Source organism: Amborella trichopoda, chromosome 2, assembly GCF_054954075.1.
Source record: "Amborella trichopoda isolate Santa Cruz 75 chromosome 2, AtrichopodaSantaCruz75HAP2 v2.0, whole genome shotgun sequence".
NCBI lineage: Eukaryota > Viridiplantae > Streptophyta > Magnoliopsida > Amborellales > Amborellaceae > Amborella > Amborella trichopoda.
Genome location: NC_142337.1, coordinates 53,497,890 through 53,516,185, shown reverse-complemented (window position 1 = coordinate 53,516,185; position 18,296 = coordinate 53,497,890). Strand labels below are relative to the sequence as shown.

Genomic DNA, 18,296 nt, shown 5'->3' with positions numbered 1-18,296 from the left:
TTCAAATCACAGTTTTAGCGCCTTAGCTTCTACCCGATTGTCAACTGTTGCTCTCTCTCTTTTCTCTCTTTTCTCTCTGTTCTACATCAGATATCCAAATTTCTAGTTTACTTCTCCATGTTAAAGTTTTCTGCTAGACTTAAACTTCTCTTCTTGTTTACTCTAATCTATAGGAAAAAATTTCAGAATTTTAGGGAAGAGGGAAATAAGGAGATATATGTAGCTTTCCACAAATTAAGCTTGAGAGAGAGAGAGAGGGGGAGAGAGAGAGAGAGAGAGAGAGAGAGAGAGGGAGTAAATAAAAAATAAAAAAATAAAAACGAGCGAGCAATGAAAAAAATATAAAATATAAAATAGAGATTGAGAGATAATGCACACTCTCAAAGTTTGCACGGCAATTCCGCTTCGAAAGGAGTCCCTTTCAAAGTGGATATGAGTCTCAACAACCCGGTATTCTTCGTTGTGCTCTTTTTCTTTTCAAACACTTACATTTTTGCAAGAAAAAACCCTAAATGTCTCGCTTGCTTCATAAGAAACCTTAATCACTATTTAATCATAGCCCTTCCTCTATCCCTCAATTCTCTAAAATAAAAATAGACATAAGTACCATATGATAACTAAAAAAGGTCAAAGACCAAATAATACCCTAGTTTCAATCTCCATAATAAAATAAATTATAGAAAACCCTAACCACATCATTCCCCTGGTGTTAGGAGAAGCTCGACCTCAAGCTTGTTGTGTTCATCGCATCCTTCAAAGGCCTTTTAAGTAGTTGGCAATAGAGTACCACCATTTGCCTGAGTACTATTTCCACTTCAATAAACCAATCAATAAACATTGAATGTGCAACTTGTAATGAAACTCTGAGAAATCAAGCAAAAACTTTATTTCTCTTTCGAGCTCAATGGCTTGCATCTCACATGACACATCAAGATTGTCATCTTCTTCACACTAGATTATCAAACTATGTGGCAGTTGTGGGTCAATGTTGCAAATGAAGTTTGATGCTCGATCAAGCAGATTATGATCACCTATCGACAACAAGGATTATCCTCTAATGTTGCAACCATTCATTTGTTTCAACAATCTCGCCTAGAATCTTGTGAATTTGAATATTGAAGTATTCTTTCAAGCTCTACATGCTTAATTAATGTTCTCTTCAATTTATGATTCACAATCTCTATGATTTGTGGCACCACGTCCTTGATCATAGAAGCAAGCTTTAGCAATATCATGATTGATGATCTTCTAAAACTCTATTGCAAAATGAGGCAACAAAAGGGAGAGGGAGAAGAAAGGAAAAAGCAAAAGTATAAGAAAATAAAAGATTGAGAAATTGAGCTCTCTTAAAGCCTACAAGGGAATCAACCCCAAAACGAGTCCCTTCACGAGTATCATGTCATCAGCCTGAACAAGACAAATAAAACATTATTGGGTACCAATGAACTGAAAATCGACTCGGCATACGTACTCGAACCTTGGCCAAGGCGAGTCCAAGTAACTCGCCTGAGTCAAGCACAAGTTTAGAAAATAAAAATAAAGACAAATAAATTTTATATTATATGACCTCGCATAGTTAACATCAAACCTCAAAGGGCATGTTGGTTAGGTCTCCCGCCTCATGGGAGACTGCTTTGCACCACGTCTTGCGATCGATCCCCACATAGAACTCCACATGCTTAAAAAAACATGAGGTCTCCTGCCTTTAAAATAATAAGGGCAATGCATGTAGGGGATTTCAAACCCTCACCACCATGGTAAAGAGGCGGGTGTGCTACCTAAAATACCACTTGGAAGTTTGTGATTTGAAACAGACATATTGATATATATATATATATATATATATATATATATATAGGGGAATGATAGTATGTGTGGGAGCCTTTTTACCCTTTCTTTCTTAAAATTCCATCATACTTTTTCATTGAACTAGGCTTCTCTCTACCCTCTCTCAGAGGCATTCACAAAGCTCTCTGCTAATCTCCGTCTCCAATCTTCCTTCTCTCTTAACCTCTCTCCTCTCTTTGGAGCAATCTTCCTCTCACTCAAAACCCATCTCTCTTCAGCTTCCCCTTTTCTCTTTCTTCATTTGAATAACTAATTTTCATTAACACAATGCCCTTACCGAAAAAGGCCCTAAAAAAATTTAGGGCATTAGCCCTTGAATAGCCCCAATCCACCAACGCCTCCTTATGACCATGGCACCAGATAAGGGTACTTCACATATTTGGGAAAGCTTCCAAAGACTGCTTCTTGTGAAGGTACAGCTGCTCTCTAAGAACGCTTGGAAGAAAATTAAGGAGGATGTGGAGGATATGATGCTAACTGTTAGCTATGTGGCCTTTAAAGGCTTTAAAGCCAAGAGTCTTACGCTCAGTGGGATATAGAGAGAGACTGAATCTAGGTGCTTGGCACACTGGGGCCCATATTCATATACCCCGAATATTTGATGCTTTGAAAGTATGCGTTTGGGAGTGTGAACTCTCGGGGAGGTGTGAGGGTTACCTCCCAGTCAGAACTATATTGATTAGAATGCCTCATAGTTGATGTGATAAACCAGGGCTTAGAGAATCCAATCTAGAATAATAAAACCCAAGTATTTAAAAGAATATTCGTCCTGTATGGAATAGTCGCCTCATAGGACATGAGCCCGTATCCTGACACGAGACCGTTCCATGGCATGTGCACCATAGTCATATAGGGAAGCCACTCTTCTATAGTAATATCCGACTTAAAAGAGCTAGTGCACATGTGCTTTGAGAGGACCCCTGTATTTGAGTAGAAACATGTCCCACAAGAATGCACAAGTAATCCATTGAACCCTGGTGATAGGAAACTCTAGCTCAACGACTTTGATGTGACCAATTATGTGTCTTGGCCATAGACTGTGGAGCATAAGTCCGTTGGGTCGGCTTGAAACACCGATGGAATGTCATTCGAATTAGCCCTATGGAAGACTCCGACTATTGTTATAAGTCAAGAGATCTCATTTACCTTTGGTCCAAATTAATCTAAAATTGATGAGAAAATATGTAATAATGTTGAAATATCATTTGGAGAATTTTTTGGATTTTTGAAAAAAAATTCAGAATTTTTAAATCATCAAAAATGTGATTTTCAAGTTTGTTTGACATAAATACCAAACAAAGACATCCTATGGGGATGCCACATGGATCCCAAGTGGCCATAGGGATGCCACGTGGCATCCCTACCTCCCACTCGTGGATGACATCATATCCATGTGGAGACCTATTTGTCATTAGTTCTTTTGTTGGTATTATCTTATAACATGTTATCTTGTTATTTAAAGTGTTATATATTGTTATGACTTAAGTCACGTGTTTTTTTGCTCACATGTGCCATTTTTAGCATGTTTGGATTCATGGGATTTTGAGAATTAATTTGATTTATATTATTATCCACATGATTTTGTGGCATATGGAAATATCTTATGTAGCACCACTTTATGGGCTTTGACCCATATGAAACTTTAATGTTGTTGAAATCCTATTGGTGGTGTCATAAGATATTTCATTCACATGTATAGATGTCCCATATTACTTTTATATTCATGTCCTTGTCTTTTATTGACTCTCACAAGTTATTCAAAAACCATAGGCATAAGTGTAAACATGAATTTGGACTTAATAGGAAACAAAAAATAGAACTAATGGCTTTAAGGTAAAATGACTATAAACCTAGATTTTAAGGAGTGAAGGGTGTCAAAAGCTCATACATTGATCTTGGTGATAAGATATAGATGAGTGATTAAGGCATTAAAGATCAAGATCAAATCCATCTTAATGATCTAAGTATAAAAATAGCTTATAAAATCAATTATAACCCTAACTTGAATATTCATTTCAAAGAGAAAGAGAGAGACCCCATGACAAAAACGTGGCCACCCATGAGACTATCTTATTCCTTGAGCTTTCATTTGAAACCCTTCCATAGAGTAGTCCCTCGTATGTGTGATCAAGCACATACTATTGCTTCACTAAGGTATTGATTTTTTTCTTATATTTCAATTCCTACATCATTTTCATTATCAAAGCTTGCTATAATTCTTAATTCACAGTAGCTTACTTCATCTTTTGGTCATGAAAACTTGATATTTGAATAGTCTCAAAGCAATTGTGTAGTCCATACACATAGTATGTGTAGACTAGCATGCCTACTCCATAATCTTGAGTAGTTTCACCTTAATTTTCTTGATCTTTTTTTTCTGAAATTTTTACTGAGAATATACAACTGATGAGAGGTTTATGTACAACTGATGAGAGATTTATTTCAACATATTTGAACATATGAAATAGTCCCTCGAGTTCCTTTTTTAATGTTGAAATTTTGTGTGGTCCCTTACAGACTACATGGTCTAGTTTTACCATAACTCCCTTATTTTGTATAGTATCTCTTTAAAACTTTGAAGCGCTACTTTCATACATGTCTCTCTCATAATTTGATTCTCATTAAGTGAAATAAAAGTGATCATTTGCTTCCCATTAGATCGATCTCCTTGAGTTTTTATTATCACCCATGCTTTAGACAATGAGACAAAATTAAGCCCTCAAAAGGCCATTTCGTGGCCCGGGCACAAGGGGTTCGAATCATGGCTTCCTCCATGTATGTTTGCATGTTAACTTGATGTATTAACAGTTATTAAGTGATGCACAATTAGTTAAATTGAGTATGTTATGTGAATATTGCAATTGTTCTTAAATCTTACGATACGAGCTTTAATGTTTATGTAAATTCAAATCTCATTGGATTATTATGATCAAGTGTATAATGTGTATTATACATTGTCATATATGATGAAAATGGAATTATCATACAATTTTGATATAATGAGGAATTGCGAGTGCAAGTCATTGTAATATTTTGTAGAGATGTACATTGTGAGTATTTGAATATTGTATTGAATTTAATTGTATTTTTGAGTAAAGGATTTGTAAGGGACCTATTAGGGTTGAATTTTTATTATTTCAATGTGTATAAACCATGTTTATAGGCTGGAATATATGTATTATGGTTTTGTATTAAGATATTCATGTATTTAAACACTTGAATTTTAATACAATGGAAAAAATTTAAAAGATTGCATTTCTAGCCCATTGATCTTATACCACCAACACTAACTTAGATTCAACCGTTTTTTCTTGCTTTGAGGTTTTCAACCATCTATTCAGAAGTAAGTAACAGGTTAAAAGCTAGGTTCAATGAAACAAATCGTGGCCTTTTCATTTTGAAAATCAGGGAATATAGGTGGAGATGAAATCCCTTTCCTTTTGAATCAAATTTTCTCTCACTAAACTTGCTGATTGCCTCCCGTTTTTTCTTTCTGGTCATCTTTTTCTTGTACTTTCCCTTCTCTCTTCAGAAGCTAAGGTCTTGGAAGGCCAGAAAAGATGAGAAAAAGTGATTGCATTCAGCGGAAAGAGGAGAGAGAACAAAAGGGTAAAAAAGTAACATTAGGTCACTTAAAACCATTGACTTGGTTTCCCCATTTAATATGAATTTAAATCTTTTCCTTGTTGAAATGGACGGTCCAAAATTACAATACACCCGAACACCATATATCTATAATACACATGATCATTCCCCATATATGTGTGTGTGTGTATCTATGAAATACATAAAACTAAACTCGTGTCGCCCATAGGGCAAGGCCAAGTAACTTGGCCCAGTCTGAGTGGACTCGGCCAAGTCACGGAACACTGTTGGGCACTTCAATGAGAAAACATCAAAATCGATATTACGTAGGCAGTCACAAATGCTGGGGTATAATCCATTACAAAAATGTAAGAACATAAAAATAATAACTCGATATTGAAATCTTTCTTCATTATGGCAATATGTTATTATTCCTTTTTCCTAGGATTGCCTAAAAAAACAAGCCGACCTTTCCTTAAGCAGCAAATATAAAAGAGTAAGAAAGACTTACAGTAAGCCCATAACGTAAAGGATTACGCTCTTTCAACTCTTTAGCCAAGGAAACTCGACCTTCTCCATTTCCATCCGAAGAGGGCAATACATCAAATACAATTATATCCAAAAGGTTGGTATCAAATGGGTCTCCCAGTAATGCCAAGAATCCAGGTTTCAATACGGCCCAAACCTATAAAATTTATCAGTATGTAAACAACTGGAGCAAAGAACATTGTGAGAACATAAAAAGGGTCAAGTACAGAGAACCTTAAAAGACTTGTTAAGAAGTTAAGATACAATGAACATATCAACAGCTTCAAGATTAGTGAGCCCCAAGAAGAAGAGATTTACATTACTATAACCCGAGAAAACATACCATACAATACAAGCAAACAAATTTAACATTGTATTTTCAACTTTGAAGCATTGATAAGAAAAATTAAACAAACAGTGAGAAACAAAGTCTTGATTGTTGAACAAACCAGAGAGCACATTTTTTAATATAAAAACCCTAAGAGTCAATGACATAAAATATGTATAAGATATCAAGAAAAAAGCTCATGGAATTTGTTCGTAATTCACACATTTGAAAACGAGAACATGAAGTAATAATGCTCATCAAGGTTTTAAAAATCAGCAAACCATATAGCAACCGGCTGATCCAGATCGAGAATCATTGGTGCCAATCCAGTTTTGCCAAAATATTGGGAACCGGTAGATTCCCTACTGATTTTGTCAGAGAACCAGATGGTTCAACTATGAACAGATTTAAAAATTTTAAAATTTTTTATTTAAGAGAGGAGGTGGTGGGGCCTACCTCCTCTTTAATTTATGTTTTTATTCTTCTCATTTTTTAATTTATATTTTGACAGGGCGCCATTTACAAGAGATGGCCTACATGCTACACCTTTTATGACTGAGGAGCCACCACGTGTTCCTGAGTGGGCTCAAGCTCTCAAAGCCCTTTGCCCCTCACCCCCTTTTATTAGCGCAAGCCCCCCATGACCTTTTGGAACTGCCCGAGGTGGGATTATTATGCATAGGTGAAAAAATGGTCAACACAATAAGAGAGAGGTAAGAAGAGAGATGGATATAAGAGAGAGAGAAATGGGTGAAAAATGCCCAATGCAATAAGAGAAGTGGGAGAGAGATGGGCAACGCATGAGAGAAAAATGGATAACGTAAGAGAGAAGGGCAACATTCAAAAAAGAAGAGAGAGAGAGAGAGAGAGAGAAGGGCATTGGTTGATCTATAGCGTATCAAATAAATTAACTGCTAGATAAAAAGAAAAAATGGCACAATGCTAAGATGTATAGTGTTATACATGCTCTATGATTCAGTTAGTATTTTATCCTTGATGATCATCCTAACAACCCCAAATCGATACCATTATTTTTTTGGCGAGATATATTATCTTAATACAACAAACACACAGACATAAGACATGCTCTCATTATTCATATATTTTTGTAAGATAATGAAGAACCATAATGCAATACCATTATCTTTTTGAAAATTTAAAACAATAGATTTTTTTTAAACAAATTAGTGATTTTTTGAAATTTTAGCAAATATAAACTTTAGTTTGTAAAAGGGCTTGTTAAGAAAAAAAACCTGCAAGATCTTCTTTTTAATACTTTGGCCCTCTTGGGTTTTAATTTTTTAAATTGAACCTCACTCCTACACATAAGCATAATAAGATGGCAATGGACTGTTTTGTCCCTTGCATGTTGAAAAAGATATCACGCCTTTTTTGGGTAAATCTCTTCCCACCTTTGTCTCTCCCTAACCCCATCTTCTGTACACAAAAATATCTGTCTCTCTCTCTCTCTCTCTCTCTCTCTCTCTCCCGATTCATGCCCTCGTCTTTTCTTGTAGGTTTTCCTCCCTTAAAAAGCCCTAAAAAATAAGCTCTAGGGCATTGGCTAGGGTACATTGTCGGCTCCACGCTACTCTCACCTCTATCTCTATCTCTCTCTCTCTTTCTCTCTCTCTCTCTCTCTCTCTCTCTCTCTCTCTCTCTCTCTCCACAGTAGGGCTGCCTCTCTCCCTCCAAATACACAGCAGGCATGTCCTTCTTCCTCTCCCTTCTTACCATGCTACGCTCATTACATGCCCCTCTCTCTTGCATTCCAAAGCCCTCTTTTTCTCCAATCCGAACCTCTATTTCTCTCACATCCTAACTATCCTCCTCACCGCTTCTATCTGCAAAGCTCTCATCAATGGCAGCACCACTGAGTTGCAAAAATCCCCATTGTCGTTTCTCACTCCCTTGTATTGCAAATCCTCAAGAAAAACCTCAAGCCACAAAGGAAAATGGAGCATTTCAGATGGGTTTCTTCACAAACATTTTACAAGTTACTAGCCATCTAGCGATGCTTATTCTCTCATGGTTTGAATAGTTTCCAGGAATAAGGACATTGATTCTCCAAGTACCCTGATGCAATCCACAAAGAGAGAGAGAGAGAGAGAAAGTGGTTCCTGACACTCGCTCTTTCAAGCTTATGCTCAACACCTTTGCTTTGTTGGGTAATTTCCATCACGCTCTCAAATTGCTCCAAGGCATTGAGGAAATTGGTTCAAGCTTGAGTCCTCAGAGCTCAGAAATCTGGGTTTATAATTTGATATTTGGGGGTTACAATATCTGTTATCCGTGCTTTTGGGTCTTTCGGTGATTTGGGTCTTCTCTAGAACTCTTTAGAGAGATGAAAGAGAAGGGGTGGGACCCTAATCTTTGCACTTATAATACTTTGTTGCAAATTCTCTGCAACTCCAGTATGCTTAATAATGCTTTGGCCATTGCAGACAAGCTCAACAACAAAAAAGAACTGGAATCAAGTCAAACAAAACCCTATAATTTGCCACGATGCTGAGCTCAATTTTAATCAAATCCATCAATGGAAACTCTATAACATTCAAAAGATAAGAGAAACAAGTTGGGTTGGTTCACAGAGCGAGAAACGCGAGAAGATGAAAGAACTTAGGGCTTTTAGAGGGAGAAAAAGACATTTCCATGTAGAGAAGATGGGTTTCAGAGAGAGAGAATCTTTTTCCATGTAGAGAAGGTGGGTTTCAGAGAGAGAGAAATGATGAAGAGATTTATATTTTAAAAAAACACATGAATGGGAAGACAGGTTTGACTCCCTTTACAATACAAAGAGGCGCAAAATGGTCCATTGCCCCTTTATTATGCTTATGCGGATGAGAGAGGGCCAATTTACAAAATTGAAATTTAAGAATGCCAAAGTCCTAAAAATCAGCTCTTGTAGGTTTTTTTTTGTTTTTTGTTTTTTGTTTTTCCTAAAAATCATTTTTAAAAGTAGCATAAAAAAATCACAAAGAAATTTCTAATGAGTAATATTAGTATAAAAAATTAGTAATATTTCTAAGAAAATTAGTCAAAAATCACTTTCTTCCTCATTTCTTCACTAAAACTCAGAAAATGAGTATCAATTGTTTTCTAAAAGTACTATATCAAAATTAATATCAAGAGACACTCAAACAAGAAACAACGTCTCAATTTTCATGTATTTTTGCAAACAAGGAAAGTACATAATGCACTACCCCATTTTTTTGGAAAATCAAAAAACGATATTTTTAGGGTTTTTTTGTGATTTGTCGAAATTTTTTTAAGGCCAGATCCAGCCGATTCAGGTCGACAATATGTTTTTTAAAACCTTAGTGCTCTTCAATATACAAGTCTAGTCGCTAGCTGCTTTAATTTACCATGCAAATCAACAAGATGCAAACAATCAAATCAGAATCAAACAGAAAGGCTAGACAAAGGATCATGATAATAGATAGGTAAGTAATACAGTCAACTAAGTGATTGACGTGTTATGCCCAAGCCAGTTTTCTCAGCATGTACAAAGTATTGAGAAATTCCCAACCATTCTATTATGGAAGGGACAATTTTGTGCCTCGGAATAACACTATAACTCCAACTGTTCATGCCAAGCAACAAGTGATTCTTTTTAAAATTTATGTCAAAAGATTAAATTTCTAATACTTGATCCACTTATTAGATCCTAATAATTGATCCAACTTGTCCAATATTCAGGTGTCCAAGGGGATGGAGTTAGTGAAGGTAAATGTTATTGTGGGTATATGGATATAACCTTAGCAATTGAGTTGAGCAATATGGGAGGATGCATAACTAGGATGCAGGGATTGTGACAGGAGTACCAAGCCTTTTGTGCATTCAAGGTCATCATGAGAAGGTAAAACCAAAAGGAGCAATGTTACAACAATCACAGACAATCAGACCTTGAAAAGAAAAAAAAATCCATTTCTTCTATAAGGATACGTAGTTTGTACACTTGATGAGTGCTAAAACCAATTACAGGGACAATTGGTGGCAAAGTTCCAAGTAGTAAATTTATGTTTTTCTCAATGGGATTAATATGTTATAGCGGTATTGTGATGTTCCCACCACACAATTAAAAAAATGCAACTTCGATCTTTGATTAATGTGTTGCGAAGGGCACATGTCAAAGTTGATGGGAACTCCCTAGGTATGCTAAAGGGGCGTGGATATTATCAAAGAGGTTGGAAGTTAAGATTACCATGAGATCTAGGAAGAGCTAGAAGTATCGACCTAGGATGACAGTTATAGGATGAGATATATAGGAAATGAGATGTCAATGAATCAAGAACTGAAAGAGGAAGCCCAATAAAGATCATTGAGTATGAAGCAAAAAGGAAGTAGCCTGAATATGTAGAGGATAGAAGTGTAAGATGTTAGGCTAATAGAGGTTCTAGAAGACAGTGGAGTCCCATTTAGAAGGGTATGATCAACTACTCGGATCTTCCATCTAAGGTGGCATTCCCACTCCTAGAACACAGTTCTGCAGTTTGTGAGAGAGAGAACTCCATCCCAACACATCTACAATCGTTTGCAAGCGCATTCCCTATTTACTTAGGAACTCTTTCTATTAAAGCAGTTAAGGTAGAGCCCACCTCCTTCGGTAAGCTCAATTGTGGGACCTATGAAATGCATCACAAGTTAAATTTCGGATTTTACAGAAGGGGAAATATTCTCAATCTAGACCGAATTTGAAAGAGAACTTCAAGTATCCATATCCTTCAAATGTTTTTTGCGCTTATCTTCCATTTGCATATCAATTTATTTTAGGGAAATATCATTTAAGGGGTTTAAAGGGGTCAAATGATGCCAATTAACATTTGAAGGATTACTTCTTCTTTTTCACTTCATTAGGTAACTTCAAATAAATAAAAAAATCCCAACTTGCCCTTGTTTAGGATTGAAAAGGAGGAACAATTAGGGCATTTAAGTAATTTCACCTCAAAAGACCCCAACCGAATGAGGAAGATACACCTGCTTGTTCATGGTTACAAACAAGGAACACATTGTTCACGATTGGTAATGACGAACAACTAGGGGTATCAAATGACAAAAGTATCCCAAGGTGTTCCTCATTACCAATCCTGAACAGTGTTTTCCTTATTTGCAACCCTAAACAACCAAAGATATCTTTGTCACTTGGTTGGGGCCTCTTTAGTGGGCGGGGGGGGGCGGGGGGTGCAGAGGTGGTGTGAAATGCCTTTGGTTGTTCCTCCTTCCCTATCCTAAACAACGGCACTTTACGACGTTTTTTTTAATTTTATTATTTGTGGAAGTACCCACATGAAAAGAAAAAGAAAAAGTAACCCCTCAAATGCTACGTTTTTTTTAATTTTATTATTTGTGGAAGTACCCACATGAAAAGAAAAAGCAAAAGTAACCCCTCAAATGCTAATTGAGATCATTTGGCCCTTCTAATGATTTTGTATGGGGTTTCAACCCCTTAAATGATATTTCCCTTTTATTCTAAATACTTATTTAATAGGTGCTCCCACGACACTCACTAAATAGGGAGCTTCTGACAAGCAATGATGCCCAGTTCTCGACTTCAAACAAGCTCAAGACCAGTACTGTCAAGGCCAGGTCGAACATGGGAAATCAACAAAGGGGGTTGGGTGCTAAACATCTTTGATGGTCTTAAAGAGATATTTTCCTAATAAATGAGAGCAGAAAAGCAACTGGAGAGACTGTTCCTTCAAAAACGGCAAAATATGAAAAGGAAAATGAATGAAATAAGAAGAGATAGTGAACATGGAAGAATGTTATGGAAAGGTATTCTATTTCAAGAGAAAATGAGAAGTGAGTTGTAATTCCACTTTGCTACATTACAAAATCAGGAAAGGGGTGCCATATCATGATGGAATGACTTTTAAAAAATGCTAAAGCAGTCCGTAATTGGAGGGTCCAGCAAAAGAATGAGCGGGCCACATGGTCCCATCTAAGACACAATCCCTTCTCTCAACAAGCCCTACCTTGAGCATGGTACCACTAATAAGTCTCATATTTTGCTTAATTGCCCCTTTTTATGAGAGGGTAGTTTTGTTGCTGTTTAGTTTCTTATTCTGAATATTAGGGTGTAGTTTCCTTTTTGTCATGGGTGCTTCGTTTTCGAATTATCAAGGTTGCCTATTTTTCTATCTTTCAAAAGCATAGGATTGCTTTGAATCTAAGACATGCTAGGATTAAGCATCCAAAACATCTATAAATACATAACAAATTTTGAATTTGAATAATGATTGACTTCTTTAAGCTTTGGAGGTAGGTTCTATCATTGAACTTCCAATTCGTCAAAAGCATATTGTGGCGCTGATACCATAAAAAGCTCTAATCATTGTAGATGCTATCTCCATACAAACTTTAGGTTCTCTTCCTAGGCTGATGATGATTGTATACCAGTCCAGGTCCATTAATGTTTGTGGTTCCAGATTTACGAAACCCTAATATCTCCTGAATGGCCACATCCCATCCAATCCTCCCTGTCCTCATCTAAACCCTCATTCAAGCTGCCCCACCATCAGGTTCTAATCATCTCTTCCTTCGCCACCTCCAATCCATTAACCCTGGCACAATATCCATGCTTTTTCACTACAAAAATTTAAACAAACCCAAACTTTATCCGTGGCCTCTCCAATTACAAGCTATCCCTTAAACCCTGACTTCCTATCATCGAAACCATGCCCAAGATTAATCCAATAACCATCCACACCAACCCTAACATTCTAAACCAAATTTCGTTCTAACTAAACCATAAATCCCCAACAACCTCACATTAGAACTATCAACCCTAGCCCCGCCACATAAAGTTCTTCTTGTGTAGGAACCAACCCCTTGGGGTCCTACATCACATCCATGATGAAGATAACCTACCAATGGGCAGAACGAAGCAAACTGAAGCCCACCCTACTCGGCCGTTATGCCTAATCCCCCCTGAATAATCTACTTATAAATATCGCCAGCTTCCTTCAATTGACATAGGCTCGCCAGCTCTCAGGTTGCCTACAAATTGTCAAAGGTACATCTCATATAGAAAGGCAATTTGAGGAGTATCTTAGGGAGGGTGAAGTAGCATGGGAGACCAAGAGGGTCCTTGCACAGCGAAGCAACCCATGGGGGTGCCTCAAACGGTCCAGGCCTCAGAGTATAAGGGAGTGGAATTTCTCCAGTAAACCTAGTGTTACATTTGTACTTATTATTTCAGTAAGTTGCGACATTTGTCCTACTAACAATGCTTTAGTGCATGCTTCATGCCTAGAAAAGGCCAAAACCATGTAAAGTAAAGAGCGCAAAGAAAACCCAAGTGCATATAGAGAAGTGGACAATACCTTTTGCCAACTATCATTGCAACAATCGAACCAGTGACATGCACAGCACCTACTGTCATCATCCTTCTGAATCTTTGGCAAGTGTCTTACCATTACATAATCTTCCTTAAGTTTAGGGCCATACTCAGGTGAAAAAGACAGTTTCGACACTTCCAAAAACTTGCATACCTACAATGCACAAAGCTTCAATGAATAAATCCACATTATCTAAAAAAAATCCGTGAAGGAGCCAATAAATGATTCTTTAAAAGATCCAAAAATGTTACAGAGCATAAAACTAGTAGAATAACACAGTTCCCATGAAGAACGGAATAGAATAGAGATGAATATCCGGGCAAAGGAATATACAGGAAGGTGCTGTACACATTCTTGTGTAGGATCATAAGATAGAATCCATTAAGATACAGGTCTAATGACGAATATGAAACAAATTAAATACTTGAAAAACACTATTGGAACTGCAAGGGAGATCTTGTTTTATTAAGTTAACTGACAACATGAGAAACTAAACCTCAGCCCCTGATTTGACCCAATAAATTATATCAGATGTACGACAATTATTTCTTCAGAATTTTAAGTATAAGCAAAGGATCAGTCCACAATACTCCTGCATCCATTCTCAAAGTTAATGCTTTCCTTTAATTATGAAAGCAATAAGAATAGCCAATCATACTTTTAAATGTCATCAACAGATTAAGTGGAAGTCTCACTGACACAAAATGTCTAGAACGAGCAAAATATAATAATAAGAAATATAGAAAAGAAAAGTCTTAAGACTTTTGGAAAATTTTTGTGTATCATGCAAGTATACATACTTCAAAAATATTTGAACTTGGAATAAACCAATGTCATAATTGTCTGCTAGGATCTGTGATTTGAATCACGTAATCTCACATATGAGCTACTTACTTCAAAAGAATATAACCAGACCACATCAACCAACAAAGTTTCCCCACATAAAGAAGGATTGCAACACCAACACATGGTTCTATCAATTCAACGGACAGTCATATTGCATTCAACTAAAAAGAACATGGGATAAAAATAGGCTACCAAATGTTTCTCAGAATCTAGATTTAGCATGTGATAAAATCCAAATTGCCAATCCAAACGACTCTATTTCCAAAATTCAGGGCAATCCAAGCGCGTAGAGACTTGTGCATGTGGTACTTTCCCCACAACTGTATACAGGTTCTTTTCCAAGGAAGCATGTGACAATGACTATTAGACGCCTCTTTCAGAAGTTTCAAGAAAGAAAAACATCATCCCATACAGGCCAAATATGGTGAATAAGAGATCTGCAGATTGTTTCATAATTTTACGGTCAACTTTGGAGCTAATGCAGACCAATAGGGATCATTCAAAGAGTAAATCCAAATCCTGCTCAGAGTTTTTGGGCATCAATGACCATGGAACCATAAATGCAACTGCAATGTACTAAGTAGGGCCCATGTAAAGGTAACAAAGGATGGACGACTTGACATGGATTTAGTAAATGAACTATATGAGCATATTATAAGATAATCCAAAAGTAGACCTAGGGAGGATATGACTCAGCATTTCCTGACATCCCAGATATGGAGTATGGAAACAAGTATCCTATCTGAGACAACAGTAAATATATAGTGTAGAGTGCAACCATCAATACATGTGTGCGTGTGTATTAGCTTCTATAACACATGAATAGAAGCATCCAACAAATTGAAAGATATCTACACCAATTCCTAATGCATAACATTATATTGTCATATTATATTTAGAAGTGCCCAAGAAGTATAAAAGTGACTAGGACACAATACAAAACCAGCATGTTAAGCAAAACAAGAATCAGTACATCTTAGGTTTTGATAGATTTCTCAGTGAAATGATTATGAATCATATTCTTCCTTTGCCTTGTAACCATGCATCACCACCCGCAATTTCAGATATTTCATGAAAAAGTGAAGCATATGGTGGTTGCCATTGCTAGATTGCCTCATACGTTTCACATGGGAGAAGAATGAAATGGCCAACAATAGATATTTATACTGAGCAGATGAACTTTATGATATCAGTGACAATTCTATCTGAATATTAATCCATAAATACCTGCTAAGACCAATTCCACACTACAATAGGATGACATGCATGCACATATCTGCGTTGTAAGATGCATGTCCCCTTTGTAATAGACCCGTGTCCACCTTATTGGGCACACATCTATGATTTCAACACGTGCGTCATTGATTTGAAACCACTTGTTTTTTTTAAGTTAATTTTATTATTATATCCATAAATCAATGGTTTCATACAATACGCCCATATGTATTTTTTAAGTTAATTTTATTATAAAAAAGTCATATATACATACATATATATATACACACAATACCCCCATATGTATTTTTTAAGTTAAATTATTATCAAAAAGTCATATACATACATACATACATATATACATACATATGTACATCTATATATATGTGCATATATGTATGTATATATGTATGGATGTATCTATGCATGCAAGCATGCATATATGAATGTAATCCACCATGGCCAGTCCCAGGCCAGATATGACATTCCCAAGCCTAGAGAAAGGTAGGTTTAGGTGAGCAACCAGCATAAAACTTTTGCCACATCTATTTCGTGAATCCTGAACTATGGTTTCGACCTAGAACAACACCAGTTAGGAGGGGCGATTTAATTCAATTGGAAGGCTCTAAAAGAGTTAGAGGAATACCCAAAAGGACGTGAATGAAAGTAGTGAGAAGAGATATGGTAAATCATGGCCTGACTGAGGTATGGCCGATCCCAAATAGAACGAAATGGTGGAACAGAATTTGTGTAGCCAATCCCAAATAGTTGGGATAAGGTTCAGATGTTGATGATGATGATGTAACTATGTACATGTGTGTGTATGCATGGTAGAGACATGCATTGTACGGACTTGTGTGCACGTGTCATACTGGACTTGGCAAAATATAGGATAGGTGAGACGGATTCTTCGAGTTGAAAGGAATGCAATAATCTACACTATACTTTACCAAAGACCCAATGGTTTCATAATAGAATGACCCTCCAATTCTCTAGATTCATGTAATCTAATCATAAATACCAATGTGCAAATAATATCTAGCACACTTTGCAATCTTTACAGTCACAAGTGAGTTATATGGATACAAACTAAATGCGCAGTGGATAGGAAGAGAAATTTCAGATTTTCAATTTGTTGGGCAACTGATATCCATAATTACCTGCAATCATCAATACAAGAAGCCTGGCAAGTTTCAGGCTAAGCAAGTTGCATGCTAAACTTTATTTCCTAGTTAAAAGAAAACATAGTACCTCCCTGGAGTTGGCTATATCCATGTTTCCGAGAAAATGATTTAAGTAATTTTGCATTGCCACCTTAGCTCGGTCTGAAATAGATTGTTGCCGACCCAATGCTGGTTTAATGATAGGCAAAGCTGCACTAGATGGAACATCTCTGTGCAAAAAATAAAACTTCGTCACTTCAAATAAATCAAAGAAAACAACAAACCATCAAAGCAAATCAGAAGTGCATATTTTGCTTGCATATTTGCATAATAAAATCAATCCAGAAATCAGCAGATCCATGTGTATTTGTCTGGAGAGAGAAACCTTATGGTTAGACCACACAAACAAGAAGCCATGACCAATGTAAGACAGAGACCATACATAGAAACTCATGCCATGAGAAGAATATTTGTATTCTTCTGATAAGTGGCAGGCAGCACACAAGCTAAACCACAATAGTTTAATATTCGTATGCTTTTAATAAATGGCAGGCAGCACACAATCTAAATCACAATAATTTTCATTGAGATTCCTTAGAGATGTTTTTATTCCCTATATGACTTTCACCTATTTTATCTAAGTATTTTCAAACAAAAATGACAAAAAAATGAAGCTAAGTTCAAGCCACATGTTAAATCCATTGTCAAGCTGCAGACGAACTTCTAAGTGCATAGCAGAAGCATCAAGCATGCATCCAAAACTTGAGTGCAATACAAATGAGCTATTGGTTCTCCGAATATTCTAGATTGTGGTACCATGACCAACTTATGAACAAGTTCTTCAGTTTCTACTTGGATTGAGTCATTATGCATATACAGCAAAAATATGCCTTCAATATGTATTTATGCCCCTGTCAACTACATTTAAAAGAAATCCTCCCCTCATTTATGCCAATCTCTACCAACCTACTGTTTGAATAACCAATGAAAACTTCCCCTCAAACCGACTAGGTCCTGCCATGTTTGTCCAAAATATAGCTGCATGTACCCATGCTCATTGCCTTGGTAAGAAGATGCACCAACTGATGCTTGGTCATTGAGTGAAGGAAAGGTAGCACATGCGGTGAAATGATGACAAATAAAATTGCAGTTCACAATGACGTTCTTTCCTTGATCATTAAACACAAGGTTCATATCAATCTGAAAGGCAGTCTATTGTCTCCACACAGTGATGTGCAAAATCTTAACTCAATATTTGCAAGTTGCAACACAGTACTTGTAAGTTGTAACCATAGGATTTTGTTGCCAGAAGAAGGCACACCATGGTATTTCAGATGGAGATGTAACATGACACTATTTTATGCCTAGAATGGTGAATATCATGGTTTTGGCTTTCTACTGTCAGGACTCTGGCATCCTGCTTATTCAAAAACTACTAATGGT

General features: G+C 36.6%; 1 protein-coding gene across 2 annotated transcripts in view; it reads right to left on the bottom strand.

Annotated features, from left to right (window-relative positions):
* The window catches only part of LOC18431481 (phospholipase D zeta 1), a 65,104-nt gene that overhangs the window by 35,669 nt on the left and 11,139 nt on the right, over positions 1-18,296 (bottom strand). For both annotated transcript variants that reach the window (XR_016049589.1, XM_011624002.3), the window contains exons 4-6: positions 16,942-17,083; positions 13,615-13,782; positions 5,945-6,118 (exon numbers count right to left, since the gene is read on the bottom strand). Coding sequence is in view for 1 of the 2 variants with exons in the window: in XM_011624002.3 (XP_011622304.1) it covers positions 5,945-6,118; positions 13,615-13,782; positions 16,942-17,083 (484 nt within the window). In the remaining variant the exon portion in view is untranslated. The remainder of the gene's footprint in view (positions 1-5,944; positions 6,119-13,614; positions 13,783-16,941; positions 17,084-18,296) is intronic.